Raw genomic sequence first — 22818 nt, 5'->3', positions numbered from 1 at the left:
TACCGTGAAATAGGGAGGAATACCCCCGCTTGGACGGCTATTTTTCCACTGAGAAAATAGGATGAATTTCACCAAAATGACATTATTTTCAGAAAGCTGACTAACAGAATATAGCATCATCAACAGGTGATTGCACACGCTCCATGTCTCTCTCTCTCTCTCTCTCTCTCTCTCTCTCTCACACACACACACACACAACCTTGTTTCTCCAATAACATGTTAGAAACAGCCCAAGCCATGATACTAGTAGTTCTAAAGTGATATATTTGAGAGGCTTGGACACATCATTTGTTTTGAACCAACAATGGCAGATTCTGATCCGTGGCATTAGAAAGTAGTTCCAAGCACAAATGCGTTTTTATGATCGTACTCAGTTTTTCCAAAAAAAATTTAATTTACTTGTTCATTGAACTGTTGTATATAAGCAATATCACATTTGCAATCATGCTATATGGCCCTAAATCAGCACTGCTGACAGCACTCGGCCTGCGGCCAAATCACAGCAGTGCTGATGTAGGGCCGTACAGCATGATTGCGAGTGTGATACTGCTTAAATATATATATATATATATATATATATATATATATATATATATATATATATATATATATATAAGTTATCCATAAGCACAATTTAAAGCCTGTTGATCAAAAGATTTTGAAATTCATCAGAAACATAAATTCAGTTGTGTCCAAACTTTTGACTGGTAATGTATAAAAAAATAAAATAAAAAAAAAACTCTCCTGCTCTGGAACTGCTAATATTAAATTAATACAAAGTAGACCCTGTCTGCTACATGTGTGACTCTTATTGCAGAAGTTAACTTTTTACAGTAAGTGTGACTCAGTAATACCCACAGCCAATGAGCATGACACAGATGGAGAAGATCTTCTCGGAGTTGGTGTTTGGTGATACGTTCCCAAAGCCCACACTGGTCAGACTGCTGAATGTGAAATACAGTGCTGTCACATACTTGTCCTTGATTGACGGACCAGAGGCGGGATCACTGTAGTTGTACTGCTTTCCTATGGACATGCCTAGATTATCCAACCAGCCAATCGTATGCTCAAGATAGGGCTTTTCCATGTTACCGATCGCATACCATATGCAGGCCAGCCAATGAGCAATCAGAGCAAAAATACACATGAGGAGCATGAGGACAGCTGCCCCATACTCTGAGTAACGATCTAGCTTCCGTGCCACACGGACCAATCTCAGCAGTCGGGCAGTCTTCAGCAGGCCAATCAGAGTTGTGGTCTACAATAATCAAGAGAGTGAAAAGTGAACACACAATCATGATGTAAATAATGTTGTTTTATAAAATTCCAGGTCATTATTTCCACTACAATTGCAAGAAAGCTAAAACACCCCCTCATGCATTATTTCTATCCATATTTTCAGATGTGGCTCAGCTGTTGCCATTCAAGAGTTATACATTTTATATTACTTACTACATTTTTAGATTTTCTTGAGAAAATGTGTGTTTGTCTATGCATAAGTCACCGCTATGATACATGAAGCACGATGGATGGCTGTCAGGTGTTCTGAGTTTGTTTTGCAATGTTCTGGGTGGTTGCTATATCATTGCTAATTGCAGAGGTGGACTGGTCGTTGGGAGCACCGGGAGTTTTTCCAGTGGGCCGCTGGGTAATTTGGGCTGGCCAGTTGCTGTGCAAGTACCAGCCCGTTCTACAGGCGATATAGGCGGCCACCCTGGGCTCCAACATGCCCGTGCGGACCCCATTACAGGGTGAATATTCTAGAAACCAATACAATGGCTTTTGTTTTGGGAAAACTGAAATTATTTTTATTTTGAAGTTACTTACACATCGTAGCGAATTTCTGTATATGCACATTTACGCAGTACCTCACGTGAACCTCTTTATTTTACATACAAATCACAATAATGGCGACAACCAAAGACAACATATTAAGTATAAGATGAGCTCTGAATAATCACAAAATGACAAATAACTGCAAGTTACAACAAATACAATAACATATAAATATAAATATGCTAAATGCAAATATGCTAAAATACTATGATTAGTTTTCATTGTTTTAGCAAATTCAATTGAAACTAGATTTTTACATTTTCTGAGGAAAATATAAATTGTGCTTGCCTACGCAAAACTTACCGCCACAATGTTAGGGTGTTGTGTTAGGCATTGCAATAAGGTGTTCTGAGTGATTTTAATCACGTTACTATGCGGCTGATAGGGTGTTCTGGATAGTAGCTAAGGTGTTTCTAGGATGTTGTTAGGGTGTTCTGGGTGGTTGCTTAATGGCCCAAGTAAAAACAGAGAAGTCCTTGTGACCTCATTTACACATGGTACACTGCAAAAAAATAATAATAAAAAAAATAATAATAATAATTAAAAAAATAAAATAATTAATATGCAAAAATATCGCCACATTTTTAAAAAACAAGATTAATTTACTAGACAAGCAAAATGGCATTAGATACTAACTAAATTTAGTGAGTTTTATGCTTAAAACAAGAAGATACTATTTGACAACGGGGTAATAAAAATTAAACTTAATTCAAAGAGAAAACAAATGATTTTTCTTACCCCATTGGCAGTTCACTAAATTTGATCAGAAAACAAGACAAAATATCTAATGCCATTTTGCTTGTCAAGTAAATTCATCTTGCTTTAAGACTTTTCAGATATTTTTGTTGGAAAACAAGACAAAAATAGTAATTAAGAAAAGGATTTTTGCAGTGTTTTAAGATGTTTCCGATCAAAAGTGGTCAGCGTTAAATACAGGTCTAAACAAGTTCAAAAACGTTTTGTGATCGGATCACAAAAAACACATACGGAGGTGCATGTGACCACATCGCATTTGAGGTGTAAATGCTAATCCGCCCTGAATGCGAAAACAAGAGATTAGACTTTCAAGAAAATACCATCCGAACGGAAAATTTTAAAAATCAAATAGTCAGATCATTTCAAAAAGTAAAAGCATACTTACACTGAAAAAGCCGTGTGATTTGAAGTATCATTCATGTTCATAGTACAATCGTTGTGGGTAACATGCCAAAATGTAATACTCTGGGGTTTGTTCACATCCTTTTCTGTCTCTGCTTCAATCTTGCATGGTATACAATTTATTGTTACTTTCATAACTTAAATCAAACAGCACACATACAGTATACACAGCTCACCTCTTCTGACCCTGACCCAAATATGAGAAGATCAAAGGGGATGGCCGCCACCATGTCTATGAGGAACCAGCCTTTGAAGTAATGCACTGCTATTTTAGCTGGATGGCTAACCACCTCTTCATTGGTGTTGACGTACGTAGTCCGGAAGTTTATTAGAATGTCTACAATAAACATAATGTCCACTATGAGGTCCACCACGTTGAGAGGACTGCAGGAGTAACCACACTCACGCCTCTTCCGTTCCTCCAGGTCGTTGAGTAGAAAGGCCGCACTGTATGGTGTGAAAATGGCTGTGTAGATGACGAGCAGCAGAATCAGCCAATCCCAGACAGCCTTGAAGGGACTGTAATGTAGAATGGTGAACTTGTCCATGCGAGGTGTCTGAAGCTTGTACTCTGGAAGCACGTCGGCACCTAGTGACAAAACCTGAAGAATGGAGATATGGTTTCTATGACAACAATGCCACTTTTATATTTTGCAGCTATTAACAGCTACATCAAAAGTTGTTATATCAGAGACTGGAAGAACGAGTGAACTCATTATGAAATTTACATAATTAACTATATGCAACACAGAATGACAAGATCAAATGTGTTAACTGGATTTAAATATTGATGATCTGAATGATGTCATTAACATTAAAGGAGCTATTTTCCACACTTTTAAAAGTGCATTTTTTCCCCACCTGATTATAATCATATTCTAAAGACTTTCTTGCACCAAAAATGAAATTTACTTCTATATGGCCATTATCACACTCTCTCCAACCCTTAACAGTTCAGTAAACAGGCTATTTTTGCTACTGTACGTTTGAATAGCCTTCTATATGTACATGACCTCTATACAGTATGTGCTTAGTTCACACTGTCATTAGTCCTAGGTGTTGATATGCAAACATGGATGGTCAAATGTTAATGTTGTCATGGTCAAGGGGTCAAGGTTTGGCTGGTTAGCATCGACCAGTTAGCTCTTGCTAGATGCTGCAACTACACAATTTTGAGGGCATTTTTTTATTTTTATTGACAGCCATTTAAAAGTTATTTACATCTGAATTGCAACATATAATTTGGAAATATATCATTATAATAAAGCACAGGGGTCTTCACCAGGGGGTCTGTGAGCCCTAGGGATCTGTAGAGGTACTGCAGGGGTCTGCCAGTTATAGTTTAATCTTGTAATGTATCGTTTGAATGTATTAATGAATGAAAGCCACAGGGAGGGCGCTATATCGCAAATTCTTTTTTCACTTTCACTTCAAGTCCCCGTATACATAGGTCAGGCATATGAGGCATATCACTTTTGCATTTATGTTACACAAAATAACAAAATATGAAAATATTTACATTGCAAATTAGCACCCCTTCTAGAGGTAATGGGGTAAAAATATTAATTTGAATATAAGTCTTTCACATGGCAAGTAAATGGACAAGTCCTATATCAAATGAAAGCTCTGCCTCTCAGGAAAGTGACTGTTCAGTATTTTGTTGTCCTAATTCCACAATTTGAAAGATTTTCAAAATAATCACAAAAAGAAATATGATTTTTGTCATCAAACACATTCATAACTTTTATGCACAGGTTATTGCTGCTGTAAACCCCAAATAGATCTTTTACCTTAGGCAGCTGTCTAAAAAATGAGTAATTTTTTTACCTCTCAGTGAGTTTTCTTGTCTGAATAATCTAATGTTATATCTTAGATATCCAGAACAAAGTATGCCATCCAGCAGGAAAAGCATGCTAAACAATCATCATAAAAATATGTTTTTGACTATAGATGATAAAATGTTATATATCACCACAAATATGAGGAGCTTTCTAATGACATCTAGATTGAACTTCTAGTCCACTCAGAGGCCAAGATATTCAATGAAACGATGCATGAACTGAAAATTAGACTGAATGTCTATGGACAAGCAAATCTGTGAGGGCTAAAATGTGTTAGAGTGCCACCTACATTTCAGATCTGTATATTGTGATGAAATGTGATAGAGAAAAAAAATATTTTTCTAGTACTTGCTGCCATCTAGTGGAACAAAATAAGAATTTTCAAAGTGAGATAGCGTGAACAGAACCAGAATAACATGCTTACAAATTTGGGACACAAAAATAAAAAGATTAAAAAAAAACATTTTGTTTATCATAAGATTAGAAACACATACAATATTATTGAAGAATAATTGGAGTCTTTTTTATTATGTGTGGGGGGTTCTGAAAAAAAATTAGACAAATTTTTTGCATTTAGTCCACAGTGTATGTGAATGGTTCGCTTTTAAATTTAAGTGTGAAAAATTGCAGACGGCAGCCAAAAATGCATCAGAGTTTAACGAGTTAAATAAAGTTTTAATGTAATGCACAAGAAAATTTGTACACCAGTGATGGATATTTAAAATGGATTTGCATCATGACACTCTTCCTCATCATTTGATCATTATTTGATGATTTACTGCTGCCATGATCATCAATAGAAAATGTACAGAGGCATCTCTTTTCAATAAAATTCTGTTTTCTGTTTGCTTTATTAGCAAGATGTATTTTGCACCAGGCAAATAGCACAGAGTTTTGTAAATCAAGCACAATCTTCTATGAGCCTAATTTAAATTTCAAGAGAGTTTTATTTCAAAAGAGCAAAGACATTTCAGTTGTCATTACATCTACTTCAAAGAAATTTGGGGAAATTGAAGAAAATATATATTTGTGAGAACAATTCATCATTGTTTGTGGTTCACATTTTATGATCCAGCTCACAGATGGTAATGTGAAAAGGCAGTAAGAATGCCACATGATGATGGGTCATGGCCGATGCATCCAGAGTTAATCACGGACCACAGCACAAACTCACATACTGAAACACTGCGATGTCCTTCCCATCAGGGAACCAGTCTGGAAAAATAGGACCAGTCTGGCTGTTGAGTGGGCAAATGCAAGTACTTCATTATATATACTGCATTAAATTATTCTATACAAAAATAGGACTCATAAAATTATTATTTATGAGTCAGAAAGCTGCTTTGGTCTATACAGCAAAAGTCTATGACAACATGCATGTGGGACATACTAGGATGGTCTCAATGTCACAGATGTAATTATAATATAGTCCTCCTCTCCACTCCTCCACTGACACAGACAGAGAGAAAGAAAGGGATAGGGAGAGATTCCTTCCTTGACAATTTCCTCTTGCTTTCTGTGACAGTAATAGCCATGCCTTCAGCGAGTCTGTATGTGATTGTACTGTATGTGTCCATTTGTGTGGCAGTGGAGGGTGTCTCTCCCTTCTCACACACGCACACGCACACAAAACTACACAAACTCTCTGAATAATGTAGGTACTGAATCTGCTATGAGGCCCATAGGCTGTGGCAGCAGTGAGGTCAAATGTTACTCTTTTAATAGGAAATGCAATTTGATGTGAAAAAGGAAAGGGGCTAAAGAGAGTTAAAATGTTTTATGTATACATGTTCCATTTATTACGTAGGAAAATCTGTCCTCCACAAACCTGATGAAAATCTCAGTAAAAGGCCTATCCTCTAATGCGTAAATAATTTATTAGTGAAAAGAAAACCTTTTAAAGGGGCCATTAAATAGAGTTTAATGTAATATGTTTACTTACTGTAATTTTCACAACACATAACTCCCTTTCCAGTCCACCTTTCATTATGAAAAATAAGCTTCAAAAATTGTTTATATAGATTTTTTACAAAAATAGATCTTTTAGGTCAGCCAATCATAACAGAGGTTAATTACATATAAGTCTTAAAGATACTGTGGGAAAAAACAGCTAGTTTAATAGAACACAGCAGTCTGGTTCCAGAAATAAAAATCCCATACATTTTTCCCATAGACAAATGTATTTTTAACAATAACTTATAAACCTTTAAAGACAGACCTGCTGTGAGCTCTGGAGGTTGATAATCCATGGTATATGCTTCTGTTAAAGCCAACTTCATTTTTAAAAAATCACGTTTAATGGTGCAATTCCTGGTGAACAACTACAGTACCCATGGTACAGCAGTGAAAGATCCACCTATCAGAGAACCGCGGCCAATAAAGCCCGCGAAATAAGACCAGAAGTGACCGCCTACTTCAATTATGCACTCTGAATGATGCAAACGAGTCGGTCTCCCTGCACTTATATATTTGTGTATATCAGAATATTTTGCAATAAACTTAAACTATATTGTTTATATACTTATAATCAACAACCTAAAATTAATAGTTTTATTTATTTCCATAGTTTCATATTTGATCATGTCATTTGCAATGCTTCATGGGATTGTAGTTCGTGCCCTCCTGAAAGACTGTAAGTACACAGACTTGTACCTTTGACTTTTTGTTGGATTTTCAAATAATATTTTGCCTTAAAATAAAGTCTGTAATATTGCGATTTACTTCAGAGATGGTTGGTTTGGTTCATGTTTTACAACTATTTAATGGAGGGGTTTTTTGAAAAGTTTATGGAAGAAATGAATGGGAAAAATACTTCCAGAACCCAGACGCTGAATAAGTGGGCGGGGCACTGTTGCGCTCTATTGTAAAGGGTCAGAGAGAGGGTGAAAGATGGCCATGCCACACTAAATTACGACTGTTTTTGGTGTAAGAAACCTTGATTAATATTAGACGTCGACCTCAGATCAAATGAATAATATGGCTGAGAATATGGCTCTTTTAAACTTTGCATATGTTACATTTTACATGATGTAAACAATCCTGCAAAAAATTAAAATATTATACAGCAAATTCTACAATGTCTCAAAACCAGATGTATTATCAATTTATCATTTATCACATTTCTTATCAAAAAACGAAAAGAGCTATTATGATTTACGAAGCTCGGCAAGTGGAATTCAGTCTAAATACTCTAGTGCTGGCCAAATCAATGGTCTTAATTAGTGGAATATTTGGAATCTGGTAGTAAAGCATGTGTTCTCCTAATCACTGTATCTGTCAGCATCACCGTGAATCTGTAAGCACATCTGTGTGTCACTTAACAAGTCCGATCCTGCCAGAATGACGCTCTCCATGCAGCGAATAAATAAATTATCAAGGTTTAATTATTGATCAGTAATGCAGTCCTGTAATCAAACACTCCCTTTTAATGACCCTTGGTGGCTTACTTTAGATCCAGAGTCATAGTGTGGACAAGCATTTCTGTGTGTTTTGTTTTTGAAATATGTTGAATACCTTGGTTATTTTCCTACAAATATGTAGATGAGTTAAAACACACAGAGGCATGTGAATACGAGTGACCTCTATGTCACACAAGGAACTGTTCTGAGTTTAATAACTTTAGGATTTCATTATTATTCAAGAGACTTTTGCAAAGAGCTGTATTAAAAAATTTGAAATCACATTCTGCTGTCAGCACAAAGGTTGTATATGGCTGGGTGGCTATATTTCAGTCTTAGATGCCAAAGCCCAGTTTAATTAGAAACCAAATCTTCAACCAGCACGGCAAAAAGAATGGAAAAGACAAAACGAGCCATCTGTGTGTAACTGGCCATCTGGTTAGTTACAGACAAAAAGTCTTTAATGTGGTAAACAAACAAAAACAGTGTCTCTCAGAAATAGAGAGATCAAGAGAAGAGGAGGGAGAGAGATAGAAACTGAGCTTACATATATACACTATATTGCCAAAAGTATTCGCTCATCTGCCTTTAGATGCATATGAACTTAAGTGACATCCCATTCTTAATCCATAGGGTTTAATATGACCTCGGCCCACCCTTTGCAGCTATAACAGCTTCAACTCTTCTGGGAAGGCTTTCCACAAGGTTTAGGAGTGTGTTTATGGGAATTTTTGACCATTCTTCCAGAAGCGCATTTGTGAGGTCTGACACTGATGTTGGACGAGAAGGCCAGGCTCGCAGTCTTCGCTCTAATTCATCCCAAAGGTGATCTATCGGGTTGAGGTCAGGACTCTGTGCAGGCCAGTCAAGTTCTTCCACACCAAACTCGCTCATCCATGTCTTTATGGACCTTGCTTTGTGCACTGGTGCGCAGTCATGTTGGAACAGGAAGGGGCCATCCCCAAACTATTCCCACAAAGTTGGGAGCATGGGATTGTCCAAAATCTCTTGGTATGCTGAGGCATTCAGAGTTCCTTTCACTGGAACTAAGGGGCCAAGCCCAGCTCCTGAAAAACAACCCCACACCATAATCCCCCATCCACCAAACTTCACAGTTGGCACAATGCAGTCAGACAAGTACCGTTCTCCTGGCAAGCACCAAACCCAGACTTGTCCATCAGATTGCCAGATGGAGAAGCGTGATTCGTCACTCCAGAGAACGCGTCTCCACTGCTCTAGAGTCCAGTGGTGGTGTGCTTTACACCACTGCATCCGACGCTTTGCATTGCACTTGGTGATGTATGGCTTGGATGCAGCTGCTCGGCCATGGAAACCCATTCCATGAAGCTCTCTACGCACTGTTCTTGAGCTAATCTGAAGGCCACATGAACTTTGGAGGTCTGTAGCGATTGACTCTGCAGAAAGTTGGCGACCTCTACGCACTATGCGCCTCAGCATCCGCTGACCCCGCTCTGTCATTTTACATGGCCTACCACTTCGTGGCTGAGTTGCTGTCGTTCCCAATTGCTTCCACTTTGTTATAATACCACTGACAGTTGACTGTGGAATATTTAGTAGCGAGGAAATTTCATGACTGGACTTGTTGCACAGGTGGCATCCTATCACAGTAGCATGCTGGAATTCACTGAGCTCCTGAGAGCAGCCCATTCTTTCACAAATGTTTGTAGAAGCAGTCTGCATGCCTAGGTGCTTCATTTTATACACCTGTGGCCATGGAAGTGATTGGAACACCTGAATTCAATTATTTGGATGGGTGAGCGAATACTTTTGGCAATATAGTGTATGTTCAGTCACTGACACTGTCAACCCTAACATATAATGTACTTTAATAATCAAGCTGCATTTACTTAATTTTTCATGATTAGTTGATTAATAACAACAGTAGGTTGATAAGTTGTTTCAACAAATGTCACTATCTAAAGCATGAGGACTCATGGGGTGTTCATAGATGTTATTTAGGATCAACAGAGGTTTTAGAGGCAAGTTTAACAAAAATCTTTGTTGATTTTGTGTCTGTATGAGTACAGAAGGGGGTAAATTCATTAAAAAGTTGCACCACTGTTGTGTGTCTTATTCACTAACCACCTTATTTAACATTTATACATTATCATTAACATTATTTTATCATTTCAGGGCTACAACACTGAAAACTAAGAAGAGCATTAAGATTTGCTGAAGCCCATATCTTTGACAATATCAACCCACATAAGAAAACAATGGCCATCGGAGAACAAACTGATTTGATAACGTTTGGGATTGAGAATGCTGACACTTATCTAGAACAAAACATAGTCATTGGTGCTTCATTATCACTTTTTATGAGCACTAGACACTGAACAGATGAGTCACACCCATTTAACATGTGAAGTATTGAGAATGAAAGCAAACATTTTAGTGTATTTTCTTTGAAGGCTTGCTTTGTTCAACTGATCAACTTTTCTTTTGTTCAAGAAGATGACACTTCTGTTACAGCTGCTGTGATACTATATATTTCCATCTGCAGATTTAACTGCAATGAAGCAATTTGCAGAAATACATTTGATTAAATAAGACACAATCAAATATGCTCAACTAAACTGTGCTGGTTTATGTTTTAGAAAGCAGTGTGACTGAACTCTGGCTAGAAATGTAACCCAGGCTCTGTGAATTCCAGATGCCCACCAAAGATGATTCTATAGTAGTGGATAATCGCAGCGTCAGCCAGATACTGTAGGTCAAAAACATATACCAACTTAGTCATATAGTGACATAAGCCGAGCTGAGGTAAATATACCTTGGCACCCAGCCTCAGAACGTCTTTCACGCACCTTCCAAGTGACAGGGAACTCTGGTGGTCATCCAGAAATCACAAAACCACAGACACCTGTAACTTGCATTCTGTTTCAGTCACGAGGAATTTACAAGTCACGAGGAACCGAGAATCACCCGGAAAACAGGGGTTAAAGCTGTAGAAAAGCCAAACTCACATCATGGGATGAGGCAACATTGAAATTGCAAAATCTTGAGAAGGTACAGGGAGAGGACCAGGAGGCTGCAGCACAGATGTCAATAAGGGAAACAACCCTGAAGGGAGCCCATGAAGAGGAAACAGCCCTGGTGGAATGGCAAGTGACTGCCCCTGGCAAGGGTTACTGGGTCTTCTTGTATGCCATGGCAATAACCAAATCAAATCAAATCACTTTTATTGTCACACAACCACATACACAAGTGCAATAGTGTGTGAAATTCTTGGGTGCAGTTCCGAGCAACATAGTTGTCGTGACAGTGATGAGACATATACCAATTTACAATAAACATCAGATTTTCAACACAATTTAAAATCTAATATATACATAATTTCACACAACACAATATACAAATAATAACATACAATGTACAATATACAATACACACAATATAGAATATACATTATACAATAAAAAAGTATATATAGAATGTACAGTAGGTTGTATTGTACTGTATTGACATTCAGGCTGTCGATTGATAGTAAGTTACCAGTGTGTTGTTAAGAGAGAATATAATTTAATAATAATATTAGTCCGGAGTGTGATATAAGAGTAAGAGTAATAAAGTGCAGTGCTGATGTATTTTGATCATGGGAGATCAAGAGTTCAAAAGTCTGATTGCTTGGGGGAAGAAGCTATCATGAACTCGGCTGGTGAGGGTCCTGATGCTGCGATACCGCTTGCCTGATGGTAGCAGTGAGAGCAGCCCATGGCTCGGGTGGCCGGAGTTTCTGATGATCCTCCGAGCTTTTTTCACACACCGCCTGGTATATATGTCCTGGAGGGAGGGAAGCTCACCTCTGATGATGTGTCTGGCAGTTCGCACCACCCTTTGCAGTGCTTTGCGGTTGTGGGCGGTGCTATTGCCGTACCAGGCGGAGATGCAGCCAGTCAGGATGCTCTCTACAGTGCAGGTGTAGAACTGTGTGAGGATGTGGCAGTTCATTCCAAACTTCCTCAGCCATCTCAGGAAGAAGAGGTGCTGATGAGCCTTCTTCACAACGGCTTCAGTGTGGATGGACCATGTGAGTTCCTCAGTGATGTGGACACCCAGGAACTTGAAGCTGCCAACTCTCTCCACTGGTGCTCCATTGATGGTGATGGGACTGTGCTCTCTTTCTCTTCTCCTGAAGTCCACCACAAGCTCCTTTGTCTTACTGACATTGAGGGAGAGATTGTGCTCCTGACACCAGTGTGTCAGAGTGTGCACCTCCTCTCTGTAGGCTGTTTCATCATTGTCAGTGATCAGGCCTACCACCGTCGTATCATCAGCAAACTTAATGATGGCATTGGAGCTGTGTGTTGCCACACAGTCATGTGTGTACAGGGAATACAGGAGTGGGCTGAGAACACAGCCCTGCGGGGCTCCAGTGTTGAGGGTCAGTGATGAGGAGATGTTGCTGCCCATTCTAACCACCTGGCGTCTGCTTGACAGGAAGTTCAGGATCCAGCTGCAAAGCGAGCTGTTTAAGCCCAGAGCCCGGAGTTTCTCATCAAGCTTGGAGGGCACTATGGTGTTGAATGCTGAGCTGTAGTCTACAAACAACATTCTCACATAAGTGTTCTTTTTTTCCAGGTGGGAGAAAGCAGTGTGTATTGTAGACGCAATGGCATCATCAGTGGAGCGGTTGCGGTAAGGTCTTGAGTCTCAACCTGGACTCAAGATGGCGCCGAGTATGGCTGCTGCGTTGCGAGCTCCGACACAACATTGTAGTGTTTTGTTTTTGTTTACAATTCTTATGTTTTTTGTATTGGATGTTGTCTGCCTTATTGTCTAAGACAGATAAACACTTTTGGACATTGGTTCAGCAATTACACACCGTAAACCGGACTTCAAATTCCTCAATGCTGACCCGCTATTTACAAACACACCAGCGGAGCCCTCTGTCTGGGCTGCCCGGAGGAACACAGGAGGAAAAGGGGAAACAGAGCCGGCGTTCTCATCAGAGAACGTCACGCAAATCGATCCCCGCTACTCAGTATTCTACTGGCTAATGTTCAATCTCTGGACAACAAGTTCTGCGAACTGAGAACGCGGATCTCTTTCCAACGAGAGACGAGGGACAGCTGCATTATCTGCCTTACAGAAACTTGGATGTCTGCGGAGATTCCAGATTCAGCCATTGAACCCACGGGGTTCTCCGTGCACCGAGCGGACAGAGCGAAAGACCTCTCAGGTAAAAGCAGAGGTGGTGGTGTATGTTTTATGATCAACAAATCCTGGTGTGATCAGAGGACCGTACATTCTATCAAGTCTTTCTGCTCTCCTGATCTGGAATTTCTCATGCTTCTGTGTCGACCATTCTGGCTACCGAGAGAATTCACAGCAGTCATTATCACTGCTGTGTACATCCCGCCACAAGCCGACACAGACCGGGCACTCAAGGAACTGTATGGGATTATAAGCAAGCAGGAAACCGCGCACCCTGAGGCCACGTTCATTGTGACCGGGGACTTTAACAAAGCCAATTTTAAATAAATTGCACCAAAATACCAGAAACACATCAGTTTTAACACACGAGAGGACGGGGTTTCGGACCATTGCTACTCTCCCTTCCGGGATGGCTACAAATCCCTCCCCCGCCCACCATTTGTCAAATCGGACCACTCTTCCATTCTGCTTCTGCCCGCTTACAGGCAGAAACTGAAACAGGAAGCACCCACCCTCAGAACGATCCAGTGCTGGTCGGACCAATCAGACTCTATGCTACAAGACTGTTTTGATCACACGGACTGGGAGATGTTACGGTCCGCCTCTGATGACGACATCGAGCTGTACGCTGATAGCGTAATGTGTTTCATAAGAAAGTGCGTAGAGGACGTCGTTCTGACCAGAACAATACGGATCTATCTGAACCAGAAACCTTGGAATAATAGCGATGTTCGCACGGCACTCGATGTGCGTACCTCCGCTTTTAATTCCGGGAACGCGGAGGAGCATAACGTCAGAGCAGCAAAACGTCAGTACAAGAACAAGATTCAAGGACAGTTAAACACCACCAACTCTAGAAGCATGTGGCAGGGAATTAACATCATCACGGACTTTAAAGTGAATAAAAACTCCACCGTGAAGACCGCTGCCTCTCTCCCGGATGAGCTAAATACTTTTTATGCTCGTTTTGAGGGAAATAACACTGCCCTCGTGGAAAGAGCTCTCGCAGCCGAAGCTACAGAGGTTAATTCACTCTCCGTCTCTGTAGCGGATGTAACCTGATCCTTCCGACGGGTGAATATCCGCAAAGCTGTGGGTCCAGATGGCATTCCGGGCTGCATCATCAGAGCGTGAGCGAACCAACTGGCTGGTGTTTTTATGGACATTTTCAACATTTCCCTCTCTTTGTCTGTAGTCCCCACATGCTTTAAAACATCCACCATTGTGCCTGTTCCAAAGCAATCCAAAATAACTTGCTTAAATGACTGGTGTCCTGTTGCTCTGACCCCCATAATCAGCAAATGCTTTGAGAGACTAATGAGAGATTACATCTGCTCTGTGCTGCCTCCCTCACTAGACCCATTGCAGTTTGCTTACCGCAACCTAAATACTTGCGGTACCCACTGTGACAGCCTCTGTTTGGACAGAGGGGCACCCTTTTTAACACCACCATAACAAACAAACAACTGATCAGACTGTCTTAACTGCGCAGTAGCCTCTACATAACACCTCAAAGCTCGCACAGGACACAAGAATAGAAAATGTCTTTCAACATCAGACTCAAGAGCTGGTGGCCGGAAAGAACACTGGAAAGACAATGCATGAAGCTCACTAAACCTTTTGGCAGAAGCAACAGCGAGGAGGAAGGCCATTTTCAAGGACTTACACTTAAGGTCTGCATCCTCTAATGGCTCAAAAGGAGGTAGACAAAGAGACTCCAACACCAGAGGTAAGTCCCACACTGGGGAATGGGGAGTGCAAGTAGGACTGAGACATCTTGCACTCTTCAAAAAGCTGCAAATCAGACTGTTGGAGCCAAGAGAAAAATCATCAACAGGCGATTGGTGCACAGAAATGGCTACCTCATAGGCCTTTAGGGTGGAAGCCGCTTTGCTGCTGTCCAAGAGACTTTGTAGGAAACTCAAAACTGCTGAAACTGTGCAATGCAAAGGGTCAAAATCACGACTCTCGCACCATGAACAGAAAGACTTCCAGTGATAGGCATAAAGTCATGTAGAAGCAGCCCTCACATTGAGAACAGTGTGAATGACCATGGGCTCACAGTCTACGAGAAGGGAGTTGGTCCCAGAGGCCAAATCCATAACTGTAGATAGGCCAGTTCTGGATACCAAATACGACCGTCCAGCTGGAATAACAAGTCCTTCTTGGGGGTAATCTGCCTCGGTCTGCCCACAAACAAAGTTAGAAGCTGGGGAAACCATGGTCTGGACAGCTACTGTGGTGCTACCAGAAGCACCCTGTGTCTGCCCTGAGCAGTTCTGTGAAGCGTTTTCCACAACTGCGGAAAAGTTGGAAAACCGATTGTGGCAGCGGGGGCGTGGTCAAGCATCTCTCCGGAGAGAGAAAAAGCGGTAAGGGCGCTTACGCCTGAGCTAAATTATGTATAACACCTGTCTCTAATTTCAGTGAGCACGGGGAGAGCGGCATAAATAGAGACACACCGCAAATAGGAGAGAGAGAGCCTGGGCACGACAGACCCGAGCAAGAAGCAAAGAGTTTTTTATTACAAATGATGAGAGTTTATTTTTGTGAAGCGGTGTGTGATTGTTGATTAACTTTGTGCATAACGCAAAGACTGGGAGACTGTAATTGGTGCTGCAGAGAGAGAGAAAATAAACCCTGACCTGAACCAGGAAAACTGCTTCTCGCCTCCTCTTTACACTGGTGCCGAAACCCGGGAACTGAAGTTTTGGGTCGAAGATGGATGGAGGTCGTCCCGTAGAGTCCTCCCAGTTGGCGGAGATCCTCCAAGCCCTCGCCAGCCTACATCGGAACCACCAACAAACGCTGCTTGAGCTCTGGCAAGATCAAGACCGCCGGTTTGTCGAGCTCATGCATGCTCAAGCCGAGGACCGGCAGGCGATCCGGAGCCTCCTCAGCCAGGGGGCATCCTCAGCCGCGACCCCGGACACACCCACAGCGTTACCCCCGCCAGCATTACAGAAAATGGGGGCGGCGGACGACCCCGAGGCTTTCCTGGATCTGTTTGAGCGGACCGCCGAGATCTGGGGCTGGCCGCTCGGTCAATGGGCAGCCCGACTGATCCCACTACTGTCTGGGGAAGCCCAGCTCGCGGCTCAACAACTGCCAGCGTCGAGCCTCCTGGCCTATGGAGATCTAAAAAAAGCCATCTTGCAACGGGTTGGTCGCACTCCGGAGGAAAGTCGTCAACTCTTCCGGAGCTTGAAGTTGGAAAGCTCTGACCGCCCGTTTGCCTTTGCCCAGCGGCTCCGTGACGCCTGCCGAAGATGGCTGTTAGCGGGGGATCGCGACGTCCAGGGAATTATCGACCAGGTGGTACTGGAACAGTTCATAGTTCGACTGCCAAAAGGAACGGCGGAGTGGGTCCAGTGCCACCGCCCGGCGTCGTTGGAGGAAGCTATACGACTTGCGGAGGACCACATGGCTGCGATCCCGAGGACAGAAGATCCCTCCTACCTTCTCTCTCCTCCCTCTGTTTCTTCCCCCTCCCCTCTCTCTCTCTCGTCTGCTCTCTCTCCAGGTCCCGTTCCTGCCCCACGCAGACGAGGAGGAACCCAGCCCCTGAGACCAGTTCCCCGGGTGTGGGAGGCGACACCTTCCCCTACTCCAGTGCCCCGCCGCTCTCCCCCTCAGGGGGGGCGCCCGCCGACGCAAGTGCGGGCGTGGCGCCTGGGCCGGCCTGCTGGAGGTGCGGAGACCCGAGCCACTTCCGAGATCAGTGCCCTCTGATGGAGCTGGGGACGGTGGTGCGGGTCTCTGACCTCCCACAGGCTGCCCCCGACCGGGCCGGAGCGTACCGGATACCGGTAAGTGTCAAGGGGGGTACTCACCAAGCGTTGGTGGATACCGGGTGTAACCAAACCACTATCCACCAACGCCTGGTTCAACCCGAGGCATTGGTAACATCCAAAACGGTGAAGGTGAAGTGTGTACACGGGGATATTCACAAGTATCCAGTGGTGACCCTGACAATTAAATTTTGGGGGAAAAAGCATAGAGTGGAGGCTGCGGTTAGTTCCCGCCTCACCCATCCGCTGATTTTGGGGACTGATTGGCCTGATTTTAAAGCTTTATTAAATGGAATTTGTGCGGATGGGTCCTGTGTGAGAATAGGGAGATGTGTGATGTGCGATGCTCTGGCAGGGGAGGCGGAGCTGGGGCCGTCCTCGACAGCTCCACGTCATGATGACGAGAGAGGGGGAGAGGCCGCGGCCCCTCCCCTTCTCAGGGAATTCCCTGAGGGGGATTTCCCTTTGGAGCAGTCGCGAGACGAAACCCTCAAACACGCCTTTGACCAAGTGAGAGTTATCGATGGTCAACGACTCCAGCCTGACATCGCACTTTCATATCCCTATTTTGCAATTATAAATGAGCGGCTGTATCGAGTGACACAGGACACTCGAACCAAAGAGGATACAACCCAACTTTTGATTCCAAGGAGCCGTCGGGAAATGGTATTCCAGACGGCTCATTATAATCCTATGGCAGGTCACCTAGGAGAAAGGAAAACACTGAACCGTCTAATAGCCCGTTTCTATTGGCCGGGCATTGGCGGCGATGTCCGCAGGTGGTGTGCGGCATGCCGCGAATGCCAGCTGGTTAACCCACCGGCCACCCCAAAAGCGCCATTGCGCCCCCTCCCTTTGATCGAGGTCCCCTTTGAGAGAATTGGAATGGACCTCGTCGGGCCATTAGAACGGTCAGCACGCGGACATCGCTTTGTATTGGTCCTAGTGGACTATGCAACGCGATATCCGGAAGCAGTGCCTCTTCGCAACATCTCAGCACGCAGTGTTGCGGAGGCACTCTTCAAAATAATCTCCCGGGTGGGGATTCCGAAAGAAATCCTCACCGATCAAGGCACAACGTTTATGTCACGGACACTACGCGAACTGTACGAGTTATTAAATATTAAATCGATTCGCACCAGTGTATACCATCCTTAAACGGATGGCCTGGTGGAACGATTTAATAAAACCCTCAAAAACATGATTCGTAAGTTCGTGCACAACGATGCTAGAAATTGGGATAAATGGCTCGACCCCCTGTTATTTGCAGTACGAGAGGTCCCGCAAGCCTCCACTGGCTTCTCCCCATTCGAGCTACTGTATGGGCGACGCCCACGCGGCGTGCTTGATGTATTGCGAGAAGCCTGGGAGGAAGGACCTTCGAACAGTAAAAATGAAATTCAGTACGTTCTTGATCTTAGAGCAAAACTCCACACCTTGGGGCAACTAACACAGAAGAATTTGCTCCAAGCTCAAGAACGACAGCGCCGACTGTATGACAGGGGAACTCAGCTAAGGGAATTTGCACCGGGAGATAAAGTGCTTGTATTGCTTCCCACATCGAGCTCTAAATTACTCGCCAAGTGGCAAGGACCCTTTGAGGTCACACGACGAGTGGGAGATCTCGATTATGAGGTTAAACGATCCGATAGAGGGGACGCACGTCAAATATACCACCTCAATCTCCTAAAATTGTGGAGAGAGGCGGTCCCCGTGACGTTGGCTACGGTGGTTCCCGAGAAGGCAGAGCTCGGACCGGAGGTGAGCTCAAAACATAAACAGTTCACCCCGGTCACTTGCGGAGACCACCTCTCACCGAGCCAACTCGCGGAGGTTGCCAGGTTGCAACAGATGTGTTTTCCCCTCTACCGGGACGTACAAACCTCATCCATCACCACATCGAGACCGAGCCGGGGGTGGTGGTACGTAGCCGCCCCTATCGTCTACCCGAACACAAAAAGAAAATTGTTCGGGAGGAATTGGATGCGATGCTTGATATGGGGGTAATAGAAGAATCCCACAGTGATTGGTCCAGCCCAGTTGTTCTAGTGCCTAAGAGCGACGGGTCTGTGCGATTCTGTGTGGATTATAGAAAAGTCAACGCGGTGTCTAAATTTGATGCATATCCAATGCCTCGCGTTGATGAGTTGCTCGATCGGTTGGGCACTGCTCGTTTTTATTCGACATTGGATTTGACGAAGGGTTATTGGCAGATCCCCTTGACACCAATTTCCCGTGAGAAAACCGCCTTCTCCACACCATTTGGATTACACCAATTTGTGACACTTCCGTTCGGTTTGTTTGGGGCCCCGGCTACGTTTCAGCGTCTCATGGACCGAATCCTCAGGCCGCATTCAGCTTACGCCGCTGCCTATTTAGATGACATCATCATTTATAGCAATGATTGGCAGCGGCATATGCAACACCTGAGGGCGGTTCTGAGATCGCTGCGCCGAGCGGGGCTCACAGCGAACCCGAAGAAGTGTGCGATTGGGCGGGTGGAGGCACGGTATCTGGGGTTCCACTTGGGCCACGGGCAGGTGCGGCCCCAAATTGACAAGACAGTGGCGATTGCGACCTGCCCGAGACCCAAGACCAAAAAGGGGGTGAGGCAGTTCCTGGGGCTGGCTGGCTACTATAGGAGGTTTGTGCCTTACTATTCGGACGTCACCAGCCCGCTGACTGATCTCACTAAAAAGGGAGCTCCAGACCCGGTCCAGTGGACGGAGCAGTGTCAACAGGCGTTCACGCAAGTTAAAGCCGCACTTTGCGGGGGGCCGCTGTTACATTCACCTGACTTCTCTCTCCCTTTTGTTTTACAGACAGATGCTTCAGACAGGGGGCTGGGGGCCGTGCTCTCGCGGGTGGTGGGGGGGGAGGAGCGCCCGGTGCTGTACATTAGCCGTAAGCTCTCGTTAAGGGAAACTAAGTACAGCACCGTGGAGAAGGAGTGTCTCGCCATCAAGTGGGCGGTCCTCACTCCCCGATACTACCTGTTGGGGCGGGCCTTCACCCTCTGCTCGGATCACGCCCCACTCCAGTGGCTCCACCGCATGAAAGATACTAACGCCCGAATCACCCGTTGGTATCTGGCTCTTCAGCCGTTTAAGTTCAAGGTGGTCCACAGACCGGGGGCGCAGATGGCTGTTGCCGACTTCCTTTCCAGGAATGGGGGGGAGTGGTAGGCAGGCCGGATGTCGCCCCGGCCTGAGTCGGGCGGTGGGGATATGTGGCAGCGGTGGCGTGGTCAAGCATCTCTCCGGAGAGAGAAAAAGCGGTAAGGGCGCTTACACCTGAGCTAAATTATGTATAACACCTGTCTCTAATTTCAGTGAGCACGGGGAGAGCGGCATAAATAGAGACACACCGCAAATAGGAGAGAGAGAGCCTGGGCACGACAGACCCGAGCAAGAAGCAAAGAGTTTTTTATTACAAATGATGAGAGTTTATTTTTGTGAAGCGGTGTGTGATTGTTGATTAACTTTGTGCATAACGCAAAGACTGGGAGACTGTAATTGGTGCTGCAGAGAGAGAGAAAATAAACCCTGACCTGAACCAGGAAAACTGCTTCTCGCCTCCTCTTTACACCGATAATGTGTTGTTTGAGCACACAAGCACATGGCAGCCTGTCAACATCGCAAACAAGTGCTTTAAAGCCAGAAAAACTGCGCTCATCTCCAGCAGGTTGATGTGGTCCATAGGCTGAGCCTCTGACCATTGGCCACTGATGCCTCTGTGGTTCCAAACTACACCTCAACCACTGAGGGATGCATCGGTTGTTATCACCTTCAGATGAGAGGGAACAATGTCTAGTGGTGCACCTGTTGTAAAAAAGGCTAGTGATGTCCACTGCCAAAGGGCATGTGTGCAACAGTGAGACATTACAATCCGTTGATGGCGATGGCGGGATGGGTCCAACCAATGGCTGTTGCTCCACACCTGCAGGGGTTGTAGGTGAAGCAGCCCCAGAAGAATCACAGGAGTGGCCGCCGTCAGCACCCCGATCAGCCTCAGTAACACCCATACTGGAGAGATGTGTGCAGGTGAAACTGAGCAAGAAGCTTAAGGATGTCTGCCCATTCTGGGACTGAGACAGGGAGGCACACATAGTAACAGTATTGACTGTCATTCCGATGAACGTGTTGGACTGCATGGGAGACAGAGAACTCTTTGCCCTGTTCACTGAGAAACCCAACCTGGCGACATGATCCAGCAGCAGCTGAATATCGTGCACAGCTTGGTCTCTTGTCTCAGCACATAGTAGCCAGTCATCCAGGTATGCTGGATCTGCAACCCTTGGGACCACAGAAGTGAACAAGAAAATAGGTTGAGTAAAAACAATCTTTTTGAACTAGGGGGTATACTTTCTCTTTTGCTCTCTTCTCCAACAAGGAACACATTTCCTAACAGAGAGCTGCTAAATGGACTGGGTCTCCCACATCAGTCGGGATGAGTCCTGAAAACCTTGGGTTTGTGCGGCATGTGCTACTCTTGGTCATCCCTGATCCCTTAAAGGCATTTGAAAATTCTGACACAAAGTCCTAACACGCAGGTATAGAAAAGGCATCCGTAGGTGAAGACCTGTGAAAAAACACAAAGGACTGAATAGGATGTGCAGGGTGCTCATCAAGGCCAAGACGAGCCACTGCCATCTGGAGCACCTCCAATATGTCATCCACTGGAGGTGGGACAGTCCCTTAAGAAGGAAGTGAGCCCTCACCAGAGCCACCAGCTACTGTGGACTCTGCTGACATGCCCTGCAGATGATCAAGCCCAGCTGCTTTAGTGTTAAGGTGGTCTTGAAAGTGTGTGCTGCTGAGGCACGGAGCTTTTGAGCTCTCTGCCATAAAGCCAGGTTCACATGCAAAAGATTAAATTCCCAGCTGCGGTCCAATCTAGCCAAATGCAACTATCTCTCGGACATAGGAGGAACTACAATGCGGGCATGGGTCTGTAAGCGCTTCCCTCAGATGTTGTAGTCCCCAGCATGATGGGCAGAGATCATGTAAGTCATAAGTAGTGTTCTTCGGGTAGAAAAGCAATGCAAATTTACTGCTATCTCCAGATGAACCACGAAGAGCAGAGAAGAGGGAGTACACTGGCTCCGAGATACTGGCTCAAAAAACACCCATGGTTAGGACCAACAGGTTAAAGTGAAAGAACACAAATATAAGGGTGCAGGACCCACAATAAACACAAAACTTGCTCAAATAACTCAAACTGTGATGAAGTAAAATAATTAAAACCATTGAAAATCCATATTGTCACAGCTTGGGAGGACGAGTCTTTGCCTCGCAGATAAACACAAAAATCAGCAGTTCCAACACAATGGCTCGTTAACTCAACAGTGCATTAAACAGTGATATGCAAAACCCGTAAAAACAAGATCATGAGTAATCAAAAAAAAAAAAAGAAAAAAAAAGAGGGGAATAACTAGCCCAACTGTGCAGATGACACCCCACCAGATATAACCGTGAGGTAAAGTGACACTGACGTATAAACAAATATGAGCTCCGTATGAGAAATAAACTTACTGACCAAGTCGAAGAAGAAATAATCCAAGCAAAACCATATCATCACAGATTGGGAGGACGAGTGTTCACTGCTCCAAGAAAA

At 44.1% G+C, this 22818-nt stretch overlaps 1 protein-coding gene across 3 annotated transcripts in view; it reads right to left on the bottom strand.

Moving 5' to 3' along the window:
* LOC127448924 (potassium voltage-gated channel subfamily H member 7-like) overlaps positions 1-22818 on the bottom strand; it is a 117356-nt gene that overhangs the window by 36156 nt on the left and 58382 nt on the right. For all 3 annotated transcript variants that reach the window (XM_051711879.1, XM_051711881.1, XM_051711880.1), the window contains 2 exons: positions 3171-3596; positions 859-1258 (listed from right to left, as the gene is read on the bottom strand). In XM_051711879.1, coding sequence (XP_051567839.1) covers positions 859-1258; positions 3171-3596 — 826 coding nt within the window. The remainder of the gene's footprint in view (positions 1-858; positions 1259-3170; positions 3597-22818) is intronic.

This window comes from Myxocyprinus asiaticus, chromosome 12 (assembly GCF_019703515.2).
Source record: "Myxocyprinus asiaticus isolate MX2 ecotype Aquarium Trade chromosome 12, UBuf_Myxa_2, whole genome shotgun sequence".
NCBI classification, from domain to species: Eukaryota; Metazoa; Chordata; class Actinopteri; order Cypriniformes; family Catostomidae; genus Myxocyprinus; species Myxocyprinus asiaticus.
Note: the sequence above shows the minus strand (reverse complement) of the source record. Positions and strands in the feature narration are given on the sequence as shown.